The sequence below is a fragment of the Typopeltis vanoorti genome, chromosome 8, assembly GCF_054136105.1.
Source record: "Typopeltis vanoorti isolate ZY-2024b chromosome 8, IOZ_Tvanoo_1.0, whole genome shotgun sequence".
NCBI lineage: Eukaryota > Metazoa > Arthropoda > Arachnida > Uropygi > Thelyphonidae > Typopeltis > Typopeltis vanoorti.
Genome location: NC_143556.1, coordinates 8,993,934 through 9,019,975, shown reverse-complemented (window position 1 = coordinate 9,019,975; position 26,042 = coordinate 8,993,934). Strand labels below are relative to the sequence as shown.

Sequence of the window (26,042 nt, the reverse complement as noted above, 5' to 3'; positions counted from 1 at the left end):
GACCTCAAAGGTCGAAACCGGTCTTGGTAGTGACCCTTCCCCTAATGCATAGCATTATACATGTCTGCAAGATGCACTTTGCATTATGGGAGACTAAGGAAAGTGATGAGAACTTAGTCCACCTTTGCCACGAGTTGCCCCAGTCCTGAAGATACTTCAGGTGCAAACTTTGCTTGCTTACACTTGGATAAAGGATTAAACTAAATATATAATTTATGATAATACTTAAAATAATTATGTGGATTTTACATATATAATAGTGTTGCAATATAAAATAGATATTAGGAAATGCATTTTATTCCATCCATCCATTTCTCATCTATTCAAGATAGGTTCAGTTCCTTGATTAGGGGCTTTAGGCAATATAATGCAGCCAGCTTGCCATTCCTCTCTTGCATCCCTCTAAGGGCACAATCTATAGAACTGTGTTCACAGGACCAGTTTGTCTGTTCTGAGGGATGAAAAAACCCTCTACCTCCATATGAGACTAGCTAACTTACTATTTGATTGAAAATACACGATAAAGGTTCCTCCTGTCAGATAGGATTTGAACCTGGGTCTTTCTAACCAAAGGACTTGTCTATACCAGCTGAGCTATAGAGGCTCTTATATTTCATTATTTATGCATATTTTTCTGAAATAGTGTAAAACATTTCAAATATTTCATAAGGGTTTGTACTTTATATATATACATAGTCTTGCCATAAATACTGTTACAACTTACGCACACCCCCTGGGTTGCCCGCAGAATTGTGCAAGCCCAGTTCTGTTAGTGGTACTGTGTGCAGCCAACCTTTACATGTTTATCAGTAGAGAGAGAGAGTTGTTTAGCTGTACGGGTTAACATGCAGTGCGGAGATTGAGAACCGTGTAGCTGTAATAGCACTTCACAAGGTTGGAATGCAGCCATCTGTTATTTTCAACATGCTAAAAACACTTGGAATCAGTAGGATGTTTGCGTATCAGACTTAACCATTATAATGATACAGAAGACGTATCTGACCACCAAAAAAACAGATCTGGCATTGAGGGCCGCTCAACAAGTTTCCATCATTTGGACTGACTTCATCCTTGTGTAAATGGATCACCAGTTTTCTCTCAGGTTGATTCCTACATGTAATGGTGAATGGGTCTCTCCTCAGACTTTCCTTCCAGTGTTGGTGTTCCTTCAGGGTGTCATTTCACCCACCCCTCTTTCTGATTTGTATAATTGACCTGCTCTCATTGACTGTAAACCCTGTTCATAATTTTGCTGATTATAGCACACTCCATTCATCCTACTCATATGACAAGCCTTGCAGTGCTCAACAACATCTCAAGCTTCAAGATCATTTGTAAGAAGTATCCCGAACACTGATCTCTACAGTATCTTTGATTGGGGTGGGTGAAAGCAACATAGTCAACTTCAATGCTTCCAAAATGCAGGTTTGCTTGTTTTCCCATAAGAGAATGGGAAAACAAGCAAACTTAGATCTTCTCCACTTACTTTTGATAATGAGTTCAACAGTCAAGACCAAATCTCTTCTCAGTCTGACTCTTACTGCAATCCTTTCTTGGCATAATTATATCACTTCCACAGCATCAGTCTAATAGATAAGCTTAGGTGTTGAACATTACTCATAACTTATTTTAATGATATTATAACACCAACCAATTAAATTATAAAAAAGATGTTTCTTACCTGCCTTATATTTCACTGGATTTCAAGCCAGCATCTTCATATAAGTGAAACCATTCAAATTGTAATGGATAAAAGATTCTATAACATCAACAGTTTCCAAAAAACTTGACATCATTTTCTGGTCAAGACAGTACTTCTCTGCTGAACAGTTACTCTGTACAAATCCCAAATCTGACCAACATTGGAATACTACTCTCATGTATGGTGCACCTAAGATCTCCCTAAAAATTCTTGATGCTGTTCAGAAAAGGGTAGTCCAGTTGATAAATGACACTTCCTTTAAAGTCTCTTCAGACACTATGCCATAGAAGACCAGTTTCTGCATTGTGTTTTTTCTACAGATATTTCCATGGCCATTGTTCAGAAGAACTAGCATCCATTATGCTCATGTTTCTGCCAGATCTACAGGAACTCATACAACAGCTGCTCAACATCTTTTTGCAGTCAAACTGCATACTCACCAAACTTGCTACTCCCAGTCATCTCTCATTCCTTCCTTCAATTCTGTGGAATAGTCTCCCTCATCAAGCATTTCCAAAGGACTACAATATTCAACAGTTTTTATATAACGAAACCTGTGGTGAATTCATCACTAAAAACACGTGTACTAACCACAGTGATAACTTTTAATACGTAAATATTTCATCCCAAGTATCTTGGGACATCATCAGTACTGTACTTCTATAACACATTATTGCATGCATGTTGAGATTCCACTGTAATCATGTGCCCTAACTGTATGTTATTCCTAGTATTGTTTGAATTACTGTACTGATGATGTCCCAAGATACTTGGGATGAAATATTTACATATTAAAAGTTATCACTGTGGTTAGTACGTGTGTTTTGAGTGATGCATATCAACAGGTTATGGATTCCTGACTCTGTCCTCACAACATTTGTTTGCTATAGGCTTTCTGCCTTTCATGTGTGGGATAAATTTAGCAAATATTAATAAAAATAGTTTACATAATTACAGGATTAATTCAGATCATTATTTAATAACCAGAAATGTTACAATGCCTTCAAGCTTGGTATAAAGAAATGAAAATTACATTGTAATGAGTACTTATAAAATCTCTTACTACAAACAAAAATTTATATAATACCTGCACAACATGATTTTTTTGGAACACACACACAATCATGGTCAAATCAGCTTGACCATGATTATATTTTTGCAAGCCTGCTGAATTTTATTCCATATTTATGTGTTTGTTACACTTTTTTTTTTTTTTTTTAACTACTCAGAGAAAGAACAGATTTTCGGTTTTTCATCATATCAGATACCAAGATATATCATTTAGTAATATTAGTAATATATATTATGAATTAGGAATTGTTTAACTAGCTATGATGCAGACTACAAAAATGAAAAAATGATGCTAGCAAATCAGTTTCAAACAAATTCACAATTAGTGCACCTAAAAGTTTGTGGGTTTGAATACAAAACTTGATATCATTGAACTGAGGACAAAAGGGGCTGAAAGACATGAACTGATCCAAATCACTAGCTTCAAAATCACCTTATCCAACTCTGTCACTATAATATTGACAGTGTAGTTAGATAAAGGGAATGGGATATACTATGTCACTTCTGAATTTTGCTAAGTCATTTGAAAGGATTCCACATTTATGAAAACTCAATCAAATTGGTTTGAAAAATAAATTAACATGATAGGAAGGAAGGTCTTGAGTGTATGATATTAATTTATTTGCTGATGGGAGAGTGATAAAGAATGTAGCTGATAATACAGAATCCCTGTGGTTATATGGGAAAATGACAGTGAATGTCCATGTAGGTGGAGTATTATATTAGTGAGAATTTGGTGGTCAATAGAGTTGGGGGATATTGTGAACACTGAGGTGAAGTTTAGCTGTCACAGGTCTAAGGTTGTTAAAGTATCATTGCATCACCTGACAGCACTGTTGAAGCACTCTCACTTAGGTTCTCTTTACAGTAAGAAAACACTAAATTCTCTAAAACTGATTTCAGGAATAAGGAAGTTACTCTTCCACTTTACAAAGTTTAATAAAACCACATGTGGATTACTGTGCATGGATATAGTCATCCAGGTTCCAAAGAGATGGGAAGATAGTTGAAAAGATTCACCAATGAGTAACCAAAAGAGGAGATAAGTTAGTATGAGAATCTTATAGCATAGACAAAAATTAGATTTTCTAACTTATGGATGATGGAGTAGAACTTGTGGTCATCCATGAAAATATGAGATACAAGTTCTTTTTATGGCATGTGAGTGTGCAAAATGGACTACCATTAGATGTGAACCCTACCTCCGAGTTCTTGGTGCTTTTGTAGTGCCATTGAGCATTCCTCAGTGCTTTATTAGGATTTAGCTCATCTGTTAAGAATTATACAATATTCATGTCATAACAACATTTAAGCATCTGCAGTTTGTCAGTGTCAGAGTATTATATTTGAGTATATTTGATATGTTTCTATATTAAAACTGATTTAACGTTTTTAGTATTATGCAAGTTTTGACATATAGTTGTTTAGAAACATAAAATTATCTAAATTACTTGATTTTAACAGGCACAGGTAAAGGAGGAAATAGCATTTGGGGAACTAAATTTGAAGATGAGTTTCGAGATGAATTAAAAGTAAGATGAATAAAAAAAATATAAAAAAAAAAACAACTGATTTTGCTCTATTTTCAGAAATTTATGAAATCTCAAGTGAATTTTTCTTTAGGATTTATTTACATAACTACAGCAATCCCTCAATTAATGTGCCTAATGCATTCTTTAAAATGGACGTATTAATCGAAAATGCACTAATCAAATATAATAACCTATTAGGTAAAGTGTAATTCTTTCCTCAAATTTCTTTTTTGACCCTTATTTTATTTTATTTTTTTTAATAAAAGAATTAGGGTATGTCTTAGGGCCTAGTTAAAGGAAAACCATGAAGCTGAAAGACAATAAAACATATTCAAAATATAAATTTATTATTCTACTTCTTAACAAAGAATCGAGCTAATGTAGTTTGGTAGGAATTCTGTTTCTTTTTTTCATACAACTGACTCTATGGTCCTATTGCCTTTTCTACTCTTCTGCAAATTTTAACGCTTTTCTCTTCATCAGGGTCATCCTCTAAGCATTGCTGCTTAAAAACTTCAATTGTACGAGAAATATTTTCAAATTGTTTCTGTGAAATCTCTTTTGGCTGACTGTCAGTGGTTAAATTTTCTTCATATTCTTCGGGATCTTCCTGCTGTGCATCTAAATTTAGCAGGTTAGAATCATTCAATTCCTCAGAATGAGATATAATTAACTCTTGGATGTTATCATTGTCAGTCTCATCAAACCCAGTTCACACCCGATGCTGGCAATTTCCTCAACAACATTATCCATTTCATTTGAAAAGCCTCTAAAATCATTTGCACAATGTGCTTTCAAACTGCTCACATATTGCTAGCAGTAATTTAATTTGAATTTGCTACTTTATAACCAGGCTGAGATTTCTCTGATTTGGCAGAATAGTCTTGGAAGGCATTAGCTTCCAAAAAAAGGCCGGTTTCATCAACATTAAATATTTGTTGGTCACAATAGTCCCCTTCTTCCACAATTTTCTGGATAATTTGAGGCCACTTCCATATCAGCATTTGCAGCTTCGCCTGTGATTTGAACATTATGTAGGCTATTTCTCTTTTTGCAACACTCAAACCATCCAGCACTAGCGTGGAGCTCTTCTTTTACATCATTGATAACCCTTTCTTTCAAGGTTGCAAAGAGACTTAATGCTTTTGATTTAATAAGGTCATTGCTTAGCAGGATCCGATTTTGGTTACAATTTCTTCTATCCATGTAGAAAGAAGTCTCTCTAATTCAGTCATTATAATACTTAGATTTCGAATGGCTTGCATGCATGATGAATCGAAGCGGCCTTACCTTTCTCTTTGTATTAAGCAGCTTTTTTGCTTAAAATTGCTCTTATAGTTGATTCATCCATTTTCTTTGCTGTTTACCTGCCTTGTTCATTTTTCTTTATTATTTCAAGTTTTTCTTGAAATAATAAAGAATTGCAATGAAGATTACTTATCGAATTTTTTTTCACACTTCCACTTTTTTGCTCACTAATTCTTTTATTCATGATGAAAGTTCGGGAAAATACTTTAAAATAAAAAATTAATGAAAACAATTGCAAAAGGAGGCATGAGATGATCAACAGAATGCTATATAATTAGCAGAAGATATAAATTTTGGCAGTAAATTTGGAACATAGTATACAAGGTGCTATCAAAAAGTTTCGAGACTAGCTCTGTTTATGAGAAATTACTTTATTTATCTACGTTTACACACTATCACCTTCAAAATAGTCCCCTTGCATAGCAATACAGCACTCCAAGTGTTCCTGCCACTTCTGGAATGTGTCCTGGAAGTCTTCTTTTCGAAGCGTGTCAAGCACCTTCTGCGATTCACGCTGGATCTCTGCAGTGGTGTCAAAACGGCGACCTTTGAGCTGGATCTTCATTTTCGGGAAGAGAGCGAAGTCCACAGGAGCCAAATCTGGCGAGTAGGGTAGGTGCAGAAGTGAGATTGTGTTGTTTCCGGTGAGAAACTCATGTGCAAGGAGAGCTCGGTGACAGGGTGCATTGTCATTGTGGAGCATCCACCGATCCAGTTGCTTTTGTCGAATGTCCTCCTTCAGACGCCTTAAAACCTGGCAGTAGAACTCGCTATTGACGGTCTGGCCCCTGGGGACGAATTCTCGATGCAGAATGCTGCGAATGTCAAAAAAGATGAGTTTGCACAAGTTGTCGAATGGTTTCGAAATTTTCGTGTTTGTTGAATTTGAGTTTAATTTGATTGAGCTTGTTGAAGGGCTTCCTGATATCTTGTCATCTTCCAGTGATGTTTTCCGCTCTTGAAGCACGTGTGCCACTCAAAACACCTCAAACGACTCATTGCAGCATTGCCGTAAACTTGCTGAATCATGTCAAACGTCTGTGGCAGATTTGCCCAGTTTCACGCAGAATTTCACTTTCGCTCTTTGTTCTAACTTGCTGTTCACGATGAAATCGCAGACGTGGTAACACATGATCAGAATAGCACCAGTTGCACAGCTCCCGATGTACACAGAACGATGTCCTGTGTACATCAGGACTTTTGGCACACTGACTTAAGGTCGGTGCTGCCATCTGTTGGTGTGTTACAAAACTAGTCTCAAAACGTTTTGGTACCACCTCGTACATTTAAATACAGTAGTGTAATGCCATTAAAAAATAACTTTGTAAAATGTTTAAAATAGTTAGCCATAAAAAAATGCATAGATGGAAAATTTTTAAAATCTGTAGCGTTTATTTTTAATGTATATACACTAATCAAATTTTAGAGGTGCATTAATTGCATTTAGGTATAGAAAAAAAAAGACACACTAATCAAAGATGCATTAATCAAGGGATTGCTGTACATGAATAGTTATCAGAGGACCAAAAATACAATTTAAATCTACTAGCTACAAAAAAAAATTTACTTACTCAAGGTATCAGTCTGCTCTATATAAATATTATTAGAGGTGGTATTTTAAAAAACTAAATTGTATGATAACTAAACAAGTAATATGTTCTTTAATTCTCACTATAATATAATTACATTACATGTAATTATACAGAAATATGCTTTCCTTTAATGTGAGTTTAAAATGCATGCCATAACATCTCATCACAACTCAGTTTGTGTTTTATTTCATTTATTGTTCACAATGAAGGGCAAATTGATATAAATTATATATAAACAATTTAATAGGAAGGTCATGAAAACAAAATAGGTAGCACTCGCTATGGAGCTAGACCCACTTTTTATGATATACTGTCATGTGATCTGGTCTTTGCAAGATTCTTTTTTTAAATGACAGTAATAGAAAGAAAGTAAATTTACGAAAGAATCTTAAAAAAGATTGGAACAATTGGGAAAACATACTGTGACATACACTCAGATCACAGACCATTCTAGCTATCCTTCATATAGACAAAAGACAGGAAGCAAAAATATGAGTGATATCAAACCATAAACAACCAAAATGTATTGACAGGGAGCAATTTGGTAAATTAGTGAAGCAGATTGACTGGAGCTTGGAAGAAGACATAAAGACCTGGCCATATTCAACCAACAAATGAAATGCAAAACATAGGCAGAATTTATGAAAAACAATTGCAGGGAATGTCTCAGCCAAGAAACTCTCAAAACTGCTATATAAAAGAGAGTTAAAAGATTCAGGTCATACTCATTTAGAATTTGTAGTGATTAGTAAGTTACTGAAAATAAAGATACAAGAAGATTACACCAAATTTAGAATAAATAAACTACAAGCAGCAGAAAACAAAGGAGTCTGAAAAAATGGAAAATTAATATAATCTCTCCTAGATGAATGGAACATCAGGAAAACAAACAGAAAAGAAATGGAAAAAACTGTCCAGAATTATTACAGTTAGCTCTATTCATTATGCCTCTCTGATTCTGCCAGAGAGGCATGTGGTAAGGTTATTTGTAAGGATAAAAAAATCAGAACTCCCTGGTGGACACAGAAGGTTAAAGAGGCAGTGAAGGAAAAGAAGAAAGCATACCAAAAGTTCCTGTCAAATAAGTCAGCTTGTGCTCTTAGAGAATATAGAGACAAATGCAAGAATGCTAAACACTGTGTAAAACTACCTATACAAAAGTCATGGGAGGACTTTGGCAAGAATATAGAAAATAAATATCAAGAAGGTGGCAAAATATTCTGGAGGTTGTTGAAGAAGCTTAAGAATGGAGGAAAGAGTGCTATAAAAGGAATTAGAGATGATAAAGGTGACATGAAAACTGGAGAAAAAGATATCCTTGAAGTATGGAGTAATTACTTTGAAAAACTGCTAAATGAAACAAGCAGTGATGACAGCACAGTGGTAAAAAACACTGACCAGGCATGCAGTCAGGAATACATATCCATACTTGAAGTAGAAAAAGCCATCAAAGGCTTGAAATGTGGAAAGGCAGCAGGAGTAGATGATATTCGACCAGAAATGCTGAAGTATGGTGGTATAAGAGTCTTACAGTGGCTGCACTGCATAGTTCAGAAAGCCTGAACAGAGGGACGAATTCCTGATGATTGGAGTAGAGCTCTCATAGTACCCATATATAAAAAGGGAAATAAAACTGCATGTGAGAATTACAGAGGTATTTCCCTACTGAGTGTTCCTGGCAAGATCTATACAAGTATACTTGAGAAACGGTTGAGAAGAATTGTGGAAGAAAAGCTTGGTGAAGAACAAGCTGGATTCAGGCCAAATAGAGGCTGTCAGGATCAGATCTTCACTTTACGACAAATAGTTGAGAAAGCATGGGAATATAACAAAGATCTGTATTTAAGTTTTGTCGATCTGGAAAAGGCATATGACAAGGTGCCAAGAGAGAAGCTATTCAATACGCTGCTGTTATATGGTGTCAATGGGACATTATATCAAGCAATACTTAGTCTTTATTTCAGTTGTAAGTCAGCAGTTAGAATTGAAGGAAGTACAGGAAGATGGTTTAATGTTAAATCTGGTGTGAGACAAGGATGTACATTATCTCCTCTGTTATTCATTATCTATATGGATCACATTATGAAGGAAAGTGGTATTAAACATGATATCAAAATTGGAGATGTTAATGTCAGCTCTTTGCTTTATGCGGATGATGTTATACTTCTAAATAAATCCGCTACAAGTCTGCAAGATTCTCTGACTAAATTGAATAGCTCTTGTAATAGATATGGTATGAAGGTCAGCAATAAAAAGACAAAGACAATGAAAATAGGCAGAATCATTGAAAATGTCAACTGTGTTGTGAATGGAGAACCTGTGGAACAAGTAAAACATTTCAGCTATTTAGGCACGATTTTTACCGAAGATGGTAAATTAAATATAGAAATAGACAACAGAATCAGCAAAGCTGGTATGGTGGGAAGTCAACTGAATAAATTCATATGGAATAAGAGAGAAATTAGTTGGAACACTAGATTAGCTGTATACAAGACAGTGTTCAAACCAGTTTTAACTTATGGATCTGAGAGCTGGGTCAGAAGTAAAACACTTAACCAAAGACTAGAGACTTCAGATATGAGAGTCCTGAGAAAGATTATAGGCGTGAACAGATGGCATCAATGGCAGTATCATATTAAAAACGAGGATATTAGGAAAGAACTTGACATTGTCAGCATCCAGGAATGCGTTAGCAGAGCTAATCTCAGGTGGTATGGTCACTTAAACAGAATGGGCGAGGAAAGATTAGCAAAACAAGTGTTCTCTGCCAGGTTGGCAGGAAAACGACCGAGAGGAAGACCAAGATATAGGTGGATTGATACGGTACAAAGTGCTTTAGATGATAGAAATATAAGATCTGATAATATTGGAGTGTTGACAAGTAACAGACTTATTTGGAGGAAAATTGTAGATAGGAAATTAATAATGATGTAATTTTTTTCATGTAGTACTATCATATCCTGTACACCCCTTGAGGGTACATGGCAGGAATTTGATGATGATGATGAGCTCTATTCATTTGCACAAGATGTTACTCAAAAGTTAACAGAGTATAAAGAAGCATCAAAAATACTGCCAGAGGAGGTAGAATATGCAGCCATTCAGATGACGTTAAAGAGCACCAGGGACACATGAAATAAGAATAGAAAATATCAAGGCAGGAGGAAATGTTCTTTATAAATCTCTAGCAAGAAGGTTCACTTAGTACTTGAATGAAGGTAGAATACCTGAAGAATGGGAATCATCTAACCCCATCCTCATCCATAGAAAAGGAGAATATTGACAACTATAGACCAATATGTCTCTTGTCCCACCTCTGTAAAATATTCACAAGAATATTGTGAATATTTTAAAGAGAATATTGTGAATCATCTGCCACTTTGTATGCTATTTACTGATTTCCAAAAAGCATTTGACACAGTAGAACATAATGCATATTTCGAGACGCTGTTCACAGAACAACTATATATCAAGTTAATTCAAAACATATAATACAGGCAGCAAAACCCTTGAAATACTTTTCAGTAGAAGAGTAAGACAAGGAGATGTGATCTCAACCAATGTCTTTACAACAACTCAAAAGCATTCTCAAAAATGCAAACCTGGAGGGTGGTTTAAATATAGATGAAGAAAATCTTAAAATACTCCTGGCTCTGATATCTCATCACGTCTGAACTAGAAATAATGTTGAATAAAATAGACTTGCAATGTAGAATGGCAGGATTACAAATCCACCCTGACAAGACTAAGTGGATGAAAAATGAATACTGTCATTATCAACAAATCAAATTGTAAAATAAAGTCATAGAGTTGGAAGCTACATTTATTTAGGACAGGCAATCCCAATGGACAGTGATATATCAGATAAAATAAACAGATGTAAAAATGCTGCTTAGAACTTTTAACCAGATAAAAGATGCTATCACAAACCAAAAAATAGATATCAAAATAAGATCCCACCTTTTTAATAGTATTATTTTCCAGCAATGATCTATGGTAGCGAGACATGGAACACAAACAAAAAAAAAAAAAAACAAGAAGCACGAAACCTACTAACAATCCAAAGGGCAATATAGAAAGAAGAGTATGTAATATAAGCAAAAAAAAGATCACATAAGACTCACTGAAATAAGTAAAATATCTGGATTCAAAAATGTGGTAGAAATTATAACAAAACAAAAAGGTGGGTAGGACATAAAGCATGTATGAAAGACAATAGATGGGCTTAAAGAATAATAAACCAATAATAGTTCATTTTATGTATTTGGGATACATAAAATTAACCTGGTAGACCACCTAGGAGAGGGGAGGATCTTGTATTAAAGTCAACAGGAGGGAAATGGAGAAGATTGACTCAGGATAGGGAAAGTTGGCATCTTTGTGACCTGCAGTCATGGAGAAGCCAAGACTTAGAGAACATGGGTTCAGGGAATCAATATAGCATTGTCATAAGCCTATTTTTACAGCTCACATCATGAATTAGATTACTGTAACAATTGTTACATTACTTCAACAATTTACATAATGAAAATTGTTTCTAATACTCTCATTTAAAATTTACAATTTTTCATAACGTAGTCAATTTTCATCTCTTGATACTCTATTTGGTGATCTCCATGTACACCCTCTTCCAGAGCACTTAAAAAAAAAAGTATTCATTATATAAACTGCTTCAGGAAACTGCCTGATGCTCTCATTTTTCATTTCTATTATCTATTACCCATCGACCCACATCTCTCTTTCCAGGCTGGCCTTTACCAATTTTGGCATTGAAATTCCCACATACATATTGTATATGCGCTTTTATCTTTTAAACTGTCTTCTATTTGCTTGTAGAAATCAACTGTGAAAGTAAGTGCAAAGCAGACTATTATTTTTAATGTTTCTGTTGGGCCAACTTTGAACAATCAGTTTCTTTACTCTTTGATATAATGTTGCAAGATAACATATTTTTTATTTGTTCTGGTCTAGCTGTAAATATCACTCTACCAGCATTATTTCCTTAATGCAATTCATCAAGGAAGACTTGGCAATCCTTCCATTTTACAGTCAGGGTAGTTCATCTTTTTGTTTCACATAATGCCAGAAAATCAAATTTTTATCAGTCTCTTTCAGAAGATAGTCTACTTGAAAGTCCTTAGCCAAAGTTCTCATGTTGAATGTTTTCCAAGTTGCAAGGTCAAATGTGACCTTGCCTCTCAAAGAGTCAAAACTGCCACCTTGGTTTGCCTTATAAGAGTTATGCAGGATGGCAATTTCTCAGAAGCACTGCTTCCGTTGCTTCTGAGAAATTGCTATCTTTGCTTTGGTCAAATATCCCACTTTTACTGAACAGGTTCTGAAGTGTGGAGGATAGTAACCTTCACTTACTGAGACTGTGTGGATGCCACTGTTCAAAAAAAAAAAATTTTTTTTTTTCTGCTGCCATCCTTTAGATGCTGTCATGTTCTGCTCTGATAGCATTCAGCTAGTAAGCCCTTCTTCCAGCATAGTGCTAGAATGCTACTCTTATCTAGCCCTGCAGTACTCATCTCTTCACTGGCCTTACTTCCCACTGAGCTTTGACCCAACCTTCCATTTGGTTACTCAGCTAAACAGGGTCCACCTCTTGTATGTGAGTTGTGTTGGTTTTTATTTATTTTTTTATGTTGAGCCCATACACAGGAGGTTGGTTGGTCAACCTATAGTACATTAGTATCGTGTATGGGTGGTGGGTTGGGAAAAGAGGAATTTGTTTACATTTGATTTGAATGACTTTAAATTGTATTCCTTGGGAAACACAGCGGGTGGGAGACTGTTCCACAGTGCAGCAGTTGCAGGGATGAAGGAAGAGGAAAAGAAACTTGTTCTGTTTGTTTCTAGGTGAACTGTGAAGGGATGTTGTGTAACAGCTGTACGTGTTCCAATTAGTTTAGTACTGAGCAGAGGAATTATTGATGTTATTTCCCATGGAAATATTTGTAGAATATACATACTGCAGAGACCATACATCTGTGTGAAAGAGAGGGGGAGGGAGTTGGTAAGGGATGGATCATTGATAAGTCTAATTGCTCTCCTCCTCTGTATTGAGTCGAGCTTTTTGGGGCCCCACCCCATACGTGAGAGCAGTATTCAATAGTTGGGCGGATTTGTATAATGTTAATAGCTGTTCAGGGGTGAAGTAACGTCTTGAGCAAAAGAGAAATCCTAGTTTTTTTGAGGCTGAGGATCCAATGTTTGAGATATGTTTATGCCAGGAGAGGTTTGATGTGAGGGTGATTCCAAGGAGTGAGATCTCAGACTGTCTGGAGATTTGGGTATCATTAAAAAGGATATTGGGAAAAAATGGTTCTTTTTAAGGGGAAATAGTACACAACTGGATTTTATTGGCATTGAAATTTATGAGGTTATCTGAACCCCATTGGAGGATGGCTTGGAGATCGGAGTTGTGGGTCGCGGTAGTTGATGTTCTGTAGGTTGAGGTGAGTTGTGTAGGATAAGGCTTATCAAATGCAAGCGAAGAGTGTAGTGTGCTGTCGTCTGCAGAACTGTGTATTGGGTTGGAGGTCATTGATATATAGTAGGAAGAGGGTTGGTGAGAGAACAGAACCTTATGGGACCACAGCATTAATCGAGTGGTGAGAGGGTAGGGAGCCGTCCACCATCACACAGAGTGTGCGTCCAGACAGAAAACTGGCGATCCACCTAGAAAAGCCTTGGGTCAGACCAAATGATGGTAGTTTGCCCAGTAGGCCTTTATGCCAGACCCGGTCAAAGGCTTTGGAGATATCTAGTGCAACCACTTGAGATTCGCCATAGCCTTCGTCCAGAGATGGATGACATATGTGAGTAGATCTCCTGTTGATCAGCAGTGGCAGAAAGACACTCACCAACTAAATGAACTGGCTGTTCATTTATTTGGTGAGTGTCTTCAAGATAGTGTAGGAGTTGGGAATTGATGCTTTTTTTCCATTACCTTTGACAGGACTGAGGTAAGCGAGATTGGACAGTAATTGGATCACCCTTCTTGGGGATGGGCTGAATATTGGCCAATTTCCAGTTTGTAGGATAGATTTCAGTGGAATAATGTCAAGGTGTTGGAATAAAATGTATAGATGTGCTACTGTATTTAATTAGATTGTGCCAATTTTAATTTTATGTTTATAATTACCAGTTTATTTTGTTAATGAAATTATATTGTGAGAAAAGCACTTTTTTAAAAATAATAATAATAATCGATTGTCTATTACATAGGTTGTGTGTACTGTATATGCTTGTAAGATTAATATTAAACTAAATGAATGCATTGATTTGATTATAAAATTTATTTGTTGGAGATAACTAATAATTTAATTTGAATATATTCATGATAAGAAAAAGCTTGCTTTCTTGCACACTGTGCAAGATTTACTGTTTTCAAGTAAAGCACCATAATTATAAGACATACTGGTGACTTATTTTACTCGCTTCATGACTGAAACAAAAACTTGAAGTGTGACTCATAGTAGAGCATGAGTGAAAAAAGCACTATAGTACTGCTGTGAGAGAAATGAGGGGGATTTTTGGGACTTAATAGCAAATATTTATAATGTCTTTCATATAGAAAGAAAAAACGTTTTCAGTTATTATGTTTCAAAAATTATGACAGGACAATTGTTGTAGGAAGGTATCACAAGTCAATTTTGATGTTTTTAATGACTTTGTTTTTTAGTAGTCTTTCCTTCTTATTGTGCTATCTTCTATCGAAGGTCAGCGACCTTCTTGGCGAACAAACTGCGCTCTTGTGCTAATCTGAGCAGTTGTGCACTGCTCTTTCCTGTCCACGTCTTGATGTTGTCAAACCATGATATTCTTTTTCTTCCTCTAGTTCCTTTGCCATCAATTCTTCCTACCAAAATAGTTTGTAGAAGTTGGTATTTGCTGTTTCTCATGATGTGTCCAAGATGTGATGTTTTTTGTTTCTTGATTATTTGTACAAGATGTTTAGCTTTGCCATTGGATTTTAAGACATCTTCATTGGTAATTTTTTCTGTCCATGATATCTTTAGCATTCTTCTGTATAGCCACATTTCAAAGGCTTCGATTTTCTTGATGGTTGTCGCCTTCAATGTCCATGTTTCAACTCCATAGAGCAGAATAGACCACACGTAGCATTTCAGCATTCGGCATCTGACTTCCATGTTTAGGTCTTTATTGCAGAATAGTGTTCTCATTTTCATGAAGGACTGCTGTGCAACTTCAATCCTTGTCTTTATATCTATTTCTGGATCCCACCGTTCATTAAGCCAGCAACCAAGATATTTATATCTTGACACTTGATCAATATTTTTCCCATTGAGTGTCAGTTTCATTGATGAGGCTGGATGTTTGCTGATGATCATGTATTTTGTCTTGTTGATGTTTATATTTATTCCCATTCTTTGGCTTTCTATGTATACTCTGTCAACGAGTTTTTGGAGATCCATAATGTTATCTGCAATTAGCACAGTGTCATCTGCATATCGTAGGTTGTTAACAATCTTTCCATTTATTGTGATTCCCTCTGGACATTCTTTCCAATGCTTTTTTAAAGATTACCTCTGTATATATGTTGAACAGGAGTGGTGAGAGCACACATCCTTGTCTCACTCCTCTTTTGATGTTAATATCACTGGTGGTAATGTTGTCTAATTGAACGGTAGCTGACTGATTCCAATACAGATTTGTTATTAGTCTTATGTCTTGTTCGTCTAGCCTTATTTGTTGAAGGATTTCTATTAAGTTGGTGTGTCTGACTTTGTCAAATGCTTTTTCAAAATCTATGAAACACATAAAGACAGATTTCTGTTTTTCTATGCATTTTTGTATCAATATTTGGGTACAGAAAAGGGCCTCTCTAGTACCAAAACCATTCCGAAAGCCGAATTGTGTTTCACTTAGAGTTTCTTCACTTTTTCTATAAATGCGATTCTGAATTACTTTCAAAAATATTTTTAATGTTTGGTTCATTAGACTAATAAGTCGGAAGTCACCACAGGAATTCGCTTTGGGTTTCTTTGGGACAGTGATAAATGTAGATTTGAGCCAATCTGATGGAAATTCATCACTTTCATATATTTTATTAAATAGTTTTTCAAGAAGTTTGATGTTATCTGGTTCTATTAATTTTAAAAATTCTGTTTGCACACCATCTGGTCCACTGGCTTTTCCTGTTTTACTTGTTCGTATAGCATTCTCTATTTCGCATTTCATGATTGCTGGTCCTTGAATGTTATCTTTTATATTTATAGGCTTCTGTCTAGTATCATTGAAAAGTTCTCTTACATATTTTATCCACATCTGTGCTTTATTCTCTTCTTCTAGAACTATTTTTCCATTTTTGTCTCTTAGAGACACTATTTGCTTTTTCCTCAGTTTTCCGGAAATTTCGTTGATTTTTTAGTCTTTCCTAAAGAAAGAAAAATAGAGAAGTTCTGAACCTTAAATGAGATAAAAGGACGAAAGAAAGTGAAGATGATTGGTTTAAGTTATGACTTATTGAGGAAAACCAGCAACTAAACTTGCAAGTGTTTTTGTAATTCTTTAAAAGGAAATGCTGTACTGAACATTAAGGATTTCAAATAAAAAATTTTATTTACAACTCTCTGGAAATAAAATTTGTTTAAATTCATTGGCAGCCACCTGTGATCAAATAACTTGAGAGTGAATGAGAAGAAAATGTGAATTATTCAAAGAAAAAAATATTTTGAATGCCTTTAGATCAAGGCCGAAAATTCACTCACCAGTTGTCTCTGATAAACTCACCTGTGGGAAGTGGATTTCTGGAGCCCTGGTTATAATCATTGAATAATTACTCAGATACCCTTACAAAAATATTTAATTAATGCAGAATTTTCGTCATATCAAGGCCAATCTCAGCAAACTGTACAAATAGTGATTAAATAATGAAACATTATGTTAAAAAAAGTACTGAGGTGAGATATTTAGCATTAGCACCTCACAGAACTTGAAAGGATAATAGGCACCTAAACCTGCTAGATCTATTACAAGCAGTCATAAATGGCTGCTTATAATATGTATAAGTAGTCATTTGTTAGGTTCTGGTATGAAGACTTATAAGTTAGTTATTCATAGTGATATTACCTAACTTTTAATTAATATTTCCATTATTTCAGCAGAGTCAACCTGCCATCATCAGAGAACAAGAACAAATTGATATGTGCATGTAGGCACTACATAAGGTAAGTATAACTGAAGCAGAACAACAAAGAGAAGTCAAAAATTCCTAAACAGTGCTCCATACTGGGTTAGGGTAGTGTTCATGGCTATTGGGCTAAAGTTCTAAGGACAAGTATGCTTTGCAGATTTGAGTTTCATGTGACCAAAGCATAACCCAAGCAAGAAGGCTGTTCAACTGCGTTAATAGGAATGAATGAAGACTTTGTGGTTTGGAATTGAACTCTGGAGTACTAATTAACCACTCTGCATGCTATAACAGGTGTAGAGGAGAGTGAAGGAATTACAAGTGCAGTTTTGACAAGCACTGACCATGGAAATATCTGCGGATAATTTGTGCAGCTGAAACTGTCTGTGAAGAGTTGAATTCCTATTCTATACTGAGTCGAGGATTTTTTAAGAAGCTCTTGAAGACCCATCACTTGAAATATGAAAGCAGTATTTAATAGTTGTTGGATGCATTTGTGATTGGTATTGTTAATAGTTGTTTCGTGGTAACATAATGCATGGAGCAGTGGAGAAAGCTGTATATCTTGGTGTTAAGGAGATAATCCATCCATTTCTCATCTGTCTAAAATGGGTCGAGTCCCTGATTAGGGGCATTAGTCAATTTAATACAATCTGTTTGCCATTCCTCTGGTGCATCCCTCTAGGGATATATTGTATGTATCCTGAGGGATGAAAAACCAGAGTTTCTGGGAGGGGGAAACCCTTTACTTCCATGTGGTACCAACTCACTCACCGTTTGATTGAAGAGACCTGATAAAGGTTCCTCGTGTAGAATGGATTCAAACCCAGGTCTTTTCAACCAGAGGACTTGCCTTTAGTATAAGGCAAGTCCTCTGGTTGAAAAGACTAGAAGACTTGAATATTATAGCTATGGTCGAGACTGAGGAGATAATACTTAGGTTAAAAAACAGATTGTAGGTTATTACGGAGATAGTCCAAGAAAAGAATTCACCTCTTCTACAGTGATTTTGTGTACTGTCAAATGTAAGACTGGAAGAAATAGTTCTATTTTGCAATAAATAATTGAGAACTGAGGTGTGCTACTATTAAAATTAATGTGGTTATCAAAATTGTATTGAAAAATGGTTTAGAGATAAGAATTTAGATGATCAAAGTATGCTATGGAGGATTTTTTAAATGAGAAAGGGAAATGTAATGTACTGTTATCAGCAAAACTCTGGACTAGCAGTCTTCCAGCAATGGTCATTGATATATAGAAGGGAGTATAAAAGAAAGAGGTCCTGTAGTAATCCAGCATTAGTGGCAAGGTTTGAAAATAAAGATGTATCCTCCATAACATGTTGTTGCTAGAGAGAAAGCTGGTAACACAGTTTGCAAAGGACACAGAAGACAAAATGGCTGCTATGCAAGCTCTAATCTTATGATTGGAGCTTGCATAATAGACCTTTTCTGCCAAATGTAAACCATTCCATCATGATGGATATTTGTGAGAGTGTAAGATTGTGGACCTTGTTAGATTTTTGATGAATTTTTTTTACCATCTCTTAAGACTGGTATAGTTAACTTCACTAAATGAATCAGAAGTTTTTTTTTCCTGATTGCGATATCAATGAATATGATAGCTATTCAAATCTAATCCATTGCTATTATATCTGGGTTGGGCCTTTGTATTATGTGTGAGAGAAAGGCAGAGAAATATAAAAATAAAATAAAGCATGATTTCTGTTTGTACACTTAAAATTCTGTAAGTTTAGTATGTGTAGTTTTCCTGTCTAAATGGTTTGCAGTTTTCACATTACATATGCTTATCATGTCTTTCTTGTTTTTTGAAGCACAATACAAGAGGAATGTTATCAATGGCAAATAATGGTCCAAACACAAATGCATCACAGTTTTTTATTACTTATTCCAAGCAGCCACATTTAGATATGAAATATACTCTGTTTGGCAGGTAAGAAAAGATATTTAGAAGTACCATGAGCTTTCATGGTAGAGAACTTAGAGGTATTATAGAAATAATTTATAGTTTGATATAGTAAATTTTCTTTAAAATAGCATTGTGCTGTCTGGATTTTTCAATAGTTTTAAAGTGCCAGCCTTGTTGGCTGAGTAGTTAGCATATCCGTTTTCCAACCAATGGGCTGCAGGTTTGAATCCCACCATGGGCATGGATGGTTGATTGTCTTTAGGTGGGAGATGGAGGCCTGAAGTGGCTGGGAAAAGTTCCATGTTCATTCTCTAAATTGAACAGGATTTCCAGACTAGGAAAAAAAATGAATAAAAATACATTTTACACACACACACACACACACACACACAAAATGTGTCCTGTAGGTTTATAATTAAACATTTTGTGGGTGGGAGCCACATAAAAAAAAAAAAAAAAACTGAATTTGTTATGGTAGTGTTAACTATAGTAAAATTCAGCTATATTATATAGATATGCAAGCTTTCATTTGTTATACATATATAAAAATCTGTTCCTAGTATGTCATTGAAATAATGTCATTTTAGAATATCTTAGAAATTGCAGATATTAGATATGAAAACTATCTGTTGCAACTGCTTTCAGTCTGTGTAGCCCTGTGGAAGTGGCATTTGCACCAGTAGTATGCCACCTGAAGAAAGCGTCATTCTTGGTTCAAATTAGTTGTTGACTAGAGGAACTATTTCTTATCCTTACTTCGACCAGTTCCTGAGTTAGTTGATTTTGAGAATGAAAAATGGAGATTTTCTCCCAGAAACTTGGGTTTTTCATCTCAAAAACTCAAGAAAATCAGCCATAGAACTCACTATTTCAGACAAATAATATACTCTTTTAGGCACCATGAGATGGCAACACTTGTCTCCCTCTCTTTGCCAGATGCCATTTATAATTAATGATAGGCTTGAGCCATCTATCTCTGATTGGCTACCAGTGGAGATTGACCTGCCCTCTCAGTCATCAAAGGTTAGATATGGTTAAAACAGCCCCACCTACTCTATAGGGAATAAAAGGCATTAGTGGATTTATTTTTTATTTATTTACCTATTCAGGTAGAAGGTGAACTGAACTAGTTGTTCAAATAAGGAAAATATCATCTACATACTGAAACTATATTTTTGATTTTACCTTGTAACTGTCTAAGGCTGATCTAGGAAGGGGAGTCTCATTTTTTTCTCTTTCTAAGGTGAATTGGGGTGTTGATTATTAAGATGTGTTAGGAAGGCACTAAGAGCCTCAGAGCTGTGTGGCCAAATGGAAGATCATCAACATAGTGTAGTCAGACTGGTGTATGTAGGGCACAGGTTAAGGCTTTATCTTCAGAGGTTTTCCATGAAGTAGTGTTTGCTGGGGGGAAGGGGCGACCTCATATCTGTTGCCTCTTTTGTTTATAGAATTGCCCTTTTCAATTGAAATAGCTGAGTTCATGGTATAAACTTAAGGCTGACATATTGGGAGGAAATTGTGGTTGGATAAGGTCTAAGTTGTCCTTCAGAAGAACATTGGTGAATAAAGAGGAGACATAAACTGATCATTATGCCAGTGTGTTCGAGTGTCAGGTTTTCTGTACTGGCCATAACAAAAATAAAAGTAGGCAGAGCTTTTAACATGTGAAGAGGTGTTGCCAGTATAGTACCGAACAAGCAAATTTTCGGTTTTGGTTTTAGTTCACTATTTTGGTTGAGTGCTGCATGTTTTAACTGTCTCTACAATTTATTAATAATATTATGCATTTTTAATAGCATAAACAAGTTAACATTCATAGTGTTTTATTCATTTTGTTTAGCCATAAATGGATATGTCTCCAAGAAAGCATTCAAAAATATGTACTCTTTCTCAGCACACATCCATGACTCAAAGACAAATTGCCAATGAGTGTGTTGTTGGTTTGGGTGCTGCTAATGCAATTTTAAAGAGGTTTCAATAGACAGCTATTTTTTATTTTTATCCTGACAAATGGAAATTGTGGGTGAAAAAGGAAAACTGCACTTACTCAAGATTGTTTACTAGTTAGGAAAAGCAAAATGAAATCCAAGATTGTCTGTTTTAGACTTGGACTTGGTAGCTAGTGGTATTAATGTTTCTGACATGACAGTCCATCGAAGATTGTTGGAAGCAGGGAGGACTGCCACAGACCAAATAAGAAACAACTGTTGATGAAGGCTATGAAGAAAAAAGAGGCTCTAGTGGGCAAAAGTGTACAAAGATGGGCATGTCGAAAAGTGGAATAAGGTCATATTCTCAGGTGGATCCATTTCTTTGTCCAAGGGGAGCGAGTACCTATGTTCGCAAATCAGCGCCTGAGAAGAATTCTGTCCAGCTTCAACAAGTTCCTAAACACCCAGCTAAAAGATGTTATGAAGTTGTTTTACACATGACGGTCCAGGTGCCTGTTGATGTTATGATGAAAAGTGACCAATACATAAAAATATTGGAGAAAAGAGTGGTCCCACAGATCCTGAAAGACAAGGATCTGTGTGACACATTTTCCAACAGGATCTCACTCCATGCCACACTTCAAAAAAAGTGAGTTTCTCAAAAATCACAAACATCCAATTGCTTCATTGGCCAGGTAACCCAATAGAAAATTTGTGGACCATAGTGAAAAAGAAACTTGGAAATGGAAAATTAAATTGTGATACAAAGGATAACTTTATCACAATTATAAAAGTATGGTTTTGAGATGCAGAAATTAAAAAAAAATGTGTTCTACATTGGTAGAGTCCATTCTTAAGTGAATTAATGACCTTGTTAGGAACAGAGGAGCACATATAAATTATTAGATGAAGTTGGAGTTTAATTTTTGCTTATTTTCTTGTGAAATTAAGTTGTATATTGATTACTGTATATTGAGTTGGCACTATGGATAATTATTTGGCTAGTTATATATGTGAATCAGTGCCATCCACAATAGGATACATTGGCACTTTGTTTATTTTAGGTAGCCCATATATCATTGGGGTATGGTATTCAGAATTGTATAGTTTGTTTATAATTACATAGGCAAGCCTATGGAGGGCTCTCAGTAAATTACAGTCCTAAGAGTGGTAATTAGTGCAATCCTTAAGCAGAGAGGTATATTTTATCTGTTTGCAATCATGTTGGTTAAGAATTACAGTGGCATTACCCTGACTGTCATTCTTCTTCCCAGCTAGTGCTTCATGTTAGAAAACACTCATTAGGAATTCAGTCTGAAAAATATATCAATACATGAAATAGAAGAAGCAATAAAAAAATGACAGTCCATTTTTTCAACATCCAATAAAATTAGATGAACAGTGGCTTTTCATCTCATAAATGGCTTGCCAAGAAAACTTAAATATGGTGGCTTAAAAGTTTTACAGTGGCAGCCCTGCATAATTCAGAGGGTCAAATTCCAGATGGACTGGAGTTCTCATTGTACTTACCGTATATTATCGCATATAATGCGAAAAATGTATGGTTAAAATTTATGGTCTAAAGTTAGGGGTTCGCATTATATACGGATCTTAAAAAATATAACATTTTATTAGACTTGCACAGACAATATATACTACCTAATGCCTATGCAACCAAATCTACTTGACCCACTCACATTCGGTGACCGAGCGCGCATCGTATCTGCGCATAAAGCCAGTAATGTAAGTAGTGCTAATATCCCATCCCCTTGGTGGGATATTAGCACAATTATATCGGTTTAACCACAGTTCATTTTAAATATTATTCATTAAATAAACCTAGTCTGTGTTCATCTTTTGAAGCAGGATTTAAATTGCTTGTCGTGCAGTTTGCAGAAGAACATAATAACAGTGTTGCTATGAGAGAATTTGTTGTAGCAGAGAGTAATATTAGACTGGCGTAAGCAAAAAGACAGTCTTGACTTATGACGATGACAACAACTACTACACTGATGACGCAATGCTTACAGTTGAATTTATAAATGAAATGTTTGATGACTCAAAAGATGAAGAATTTAAAGGATTTTGACATTTCGTTTTAAAATAAATATTACTTTCGTTAAGTCGTATTGTATTTTGACATTTTGTTTTAAAATAAATATTTCTTTCGTTAATTCGTATTGTTTATTTATAATGTTAGGGAACAAGATTAACAGATCGCATTATATGTGGACATGACATTTTAGGGCTAGTTTTCAAACAAAATTTCTAGTTTGCATTATACGCGAAAATATACGGTATATACAAAAAGAAAAATAAAACTGATCAGGCTGCCTTTTCACAATTTTTCTTAGCAGTTTCTCAAGTATACTTGTATAATTCTTACCATTAACACTCAGAGAAAATTACTCTAATTCTCACATTGTTTATTTTACTTTTTTTGAGAAATACTCAAATATGGTGGTTTAAAAGTTTTACAGTGGCAGCCCTGCATAATTCAGAGGGTTAAATCCCAGATGGAGTGGAGTTCTCATTGTACTTATCTGCAAAAAGGAAAACAAAACATTGTGAGAATTAGAGTAATTTCCCCTGAGTGTTAATGGTAAGAATTATGCAAGTATACTTGAGAAACAGCTAAGAAAAATTGTAGAAGGGAAGCTTGAAGAAGAAGAAGCTGGATTCAGGACAAATATAGGTAATTTTCACTTTAAGACAAATAGATGTGCACAAATTCGCTTGGAGAGTGTTGATAATGATATCTTCATGCTGGTTCAGGAGTGTACACAGGATTTGAAATTGGAAGTGACCGTCACTTAATACTAAGCAGGGTAAAAATGGATATTACATTGAAAAGAACTGTATGAAGAAGGTTTTAAAAAGAATTAAAGTTCAGCAGCTTTTACATTTAAGCTGTAGACTCAAATATACAAACATTATTGAAGAAAATTTGAAGCAGTTTTGAAAACAAGAACCAAACCTTAGAGTCTCAGTGGCAAACTCCGAAAAAGACAATGATTGATTCAGCTAGGGAGATGTGGTGAAGTCTGTAAGGATAGAAAAATAGGAACCCATGGTGGACACAAGAAATTAAAGAAGCAGTACTGGAAAAGAAGCAAGCATGCTAAAAGTTTCTAGCAAATAAGTTGCTAGATATCCTAAAAGAATATGGAGAAAAATGTAAGAGATCTAAGCTATGTATAAAAGTATCTAAACAAAACTCATGAGAAGACTTTAGTAAGAATATAGAAAATATCAGGAAGGTATAAAAATGTTCTGGAGACTATTGAAAAATGTCTAAGCAGAGCTAATCTAAGGAGATATGGCCACTTAAATAGAATGGATGAGGAAAGGTTTGCAAAGCAGGTGTTTGATGCCAAGGTGGCAGTAAAGAGATTTGGGAAGACAAAGGTCTAGGTGGATTTGATTCACTCAGAAGTGCCTTAGAATCTTGAAATGCTAGATATGATAATATTGAAGTGCTGACAAGTAATAGACTGATTTGGAAGAAAATTGTGGATAGGAGGTTAATAATAATGTAAACGTAATCATGTAGTGTTTCATAGTAACCTTGTGGGTACATATCAGGAAATTGATGATGATGATAAATAGTTGAGAAATCATAGATTTGGATGGCGAGATAGCAACTGGTAGTAAAGAAAATGAATATTTTGAGGGATAACTACTTCAGACCATATGTAATTGAGGGTCTTGGATTTGATCATCTCCTCAGGATGTTATAAGGTGTCAAATCTCTCTCCATTTTATGAGTGACCAGGAAGTGATTTTTTAGATTAATTTGTTAAAAAATGAGTTTGCATTTTTAGATGAAAAAATTTTATTACTTCAGTTCTGCATTAAATAATTTCTTATTCTTTGCATGTCAGTGAAAGTGATTACTTTTTTTTTTATAGAGTCATTGATGGCTTAGAATCACTGGATGAACTTGAAAAGTTGAGTGTAAATCCCAAGAATTATCGTCCTCTTCATGATACACAACTGAATAATGTAACTATTCATGCAAATCCTTTTGCTAAATAATGTGTAATGACTTATCAGTCATGTACATTATTTTAATTTGTATTATATTGTAAATAATGTAATAAATATTTTATTTGGTTTCTCTGTAGATGTTTTTTTACAAGTTTTATGAATTATAAATTATATTTGAATATTGTTTTTAAGAGTACTATAACTCAACTCAGCATGGGATTGATTCAATTCTATCATAATAGAATTTATGATTAAATATAATGAATTGTGAAAAGAATATCAGCATTTATTTATTAACAAATAGCAAAATATATATATGGAAATGTTTGCATAACAAAAACTCATGGAGATAAGTCTATTAGATTGAATGTGTGCCAAGTGGTAAATGTCAGATGGCTCATGAGCCTCAGTTTTAAAAAAAAGTTTGCTTACAAACTACCTCAGTTGACTTTTTTTGAATTGTTTCTATTTAGAGATCTTTGCTGGCTTTCTTCAAGAATGATGGTATTAGGAATGTGATCATGCCATGTATATCTTAGTATTGTTTGGTGACTTGTCCCAATGCTATTGATGGTATTAACAGCTCGTTGAGGAATGGTGTTTCATGTCTGTACATATGAATTTTGGTATTTGTGATAAGATTGAGTTTTCAGATATTAGAATTTTATGGAATTGAAGAGCTTTGTACTTTCTTTTCACTCTGTCAGAGTATCATTGTAGAAACCAATGTACTGAAAGTCATTTACTTCTTCCAGAAGTAAATTACTAATTATGTCATTTAGACGGGCAATTTGGGATTTAGCCGACCAAATTGTATTCTTA

The 26,042-nt window shown here is 35.0% G+C and overlaps 1 protein-coding gene across 1 annotated transcript in view; it reads left to right on the top strand.

Moving 5' to 3' along the window:
• Positions 1–25,350, top strand: part of LOC150103715 (peptidyl-prolyl cis-trans isomerase-like 3) — a 40,985-nt gene extending 15,635 nt beyond the window's left edge. The window contains exons 4-6 of the mRNA XM_090396511.1: positions 4,238–4,305; positions 19,202–19,320; positions 25,142–25,350. Coding sequence (XP_090252637.1) covers positions 4,238–4,305; positions 19,202–19,320; positions 25,142–25,268 — 314 coding nt within the window. The 3' untranslated portion in view covers positions 25,269–25,350. The remainder of the gene's footprint in view (positions 1–4,237; positions 4,306–19,201; positions 19,321–25,141) is intronic.
• Positions 25,351–26,042: the final 692 nt, after the last annotated feature.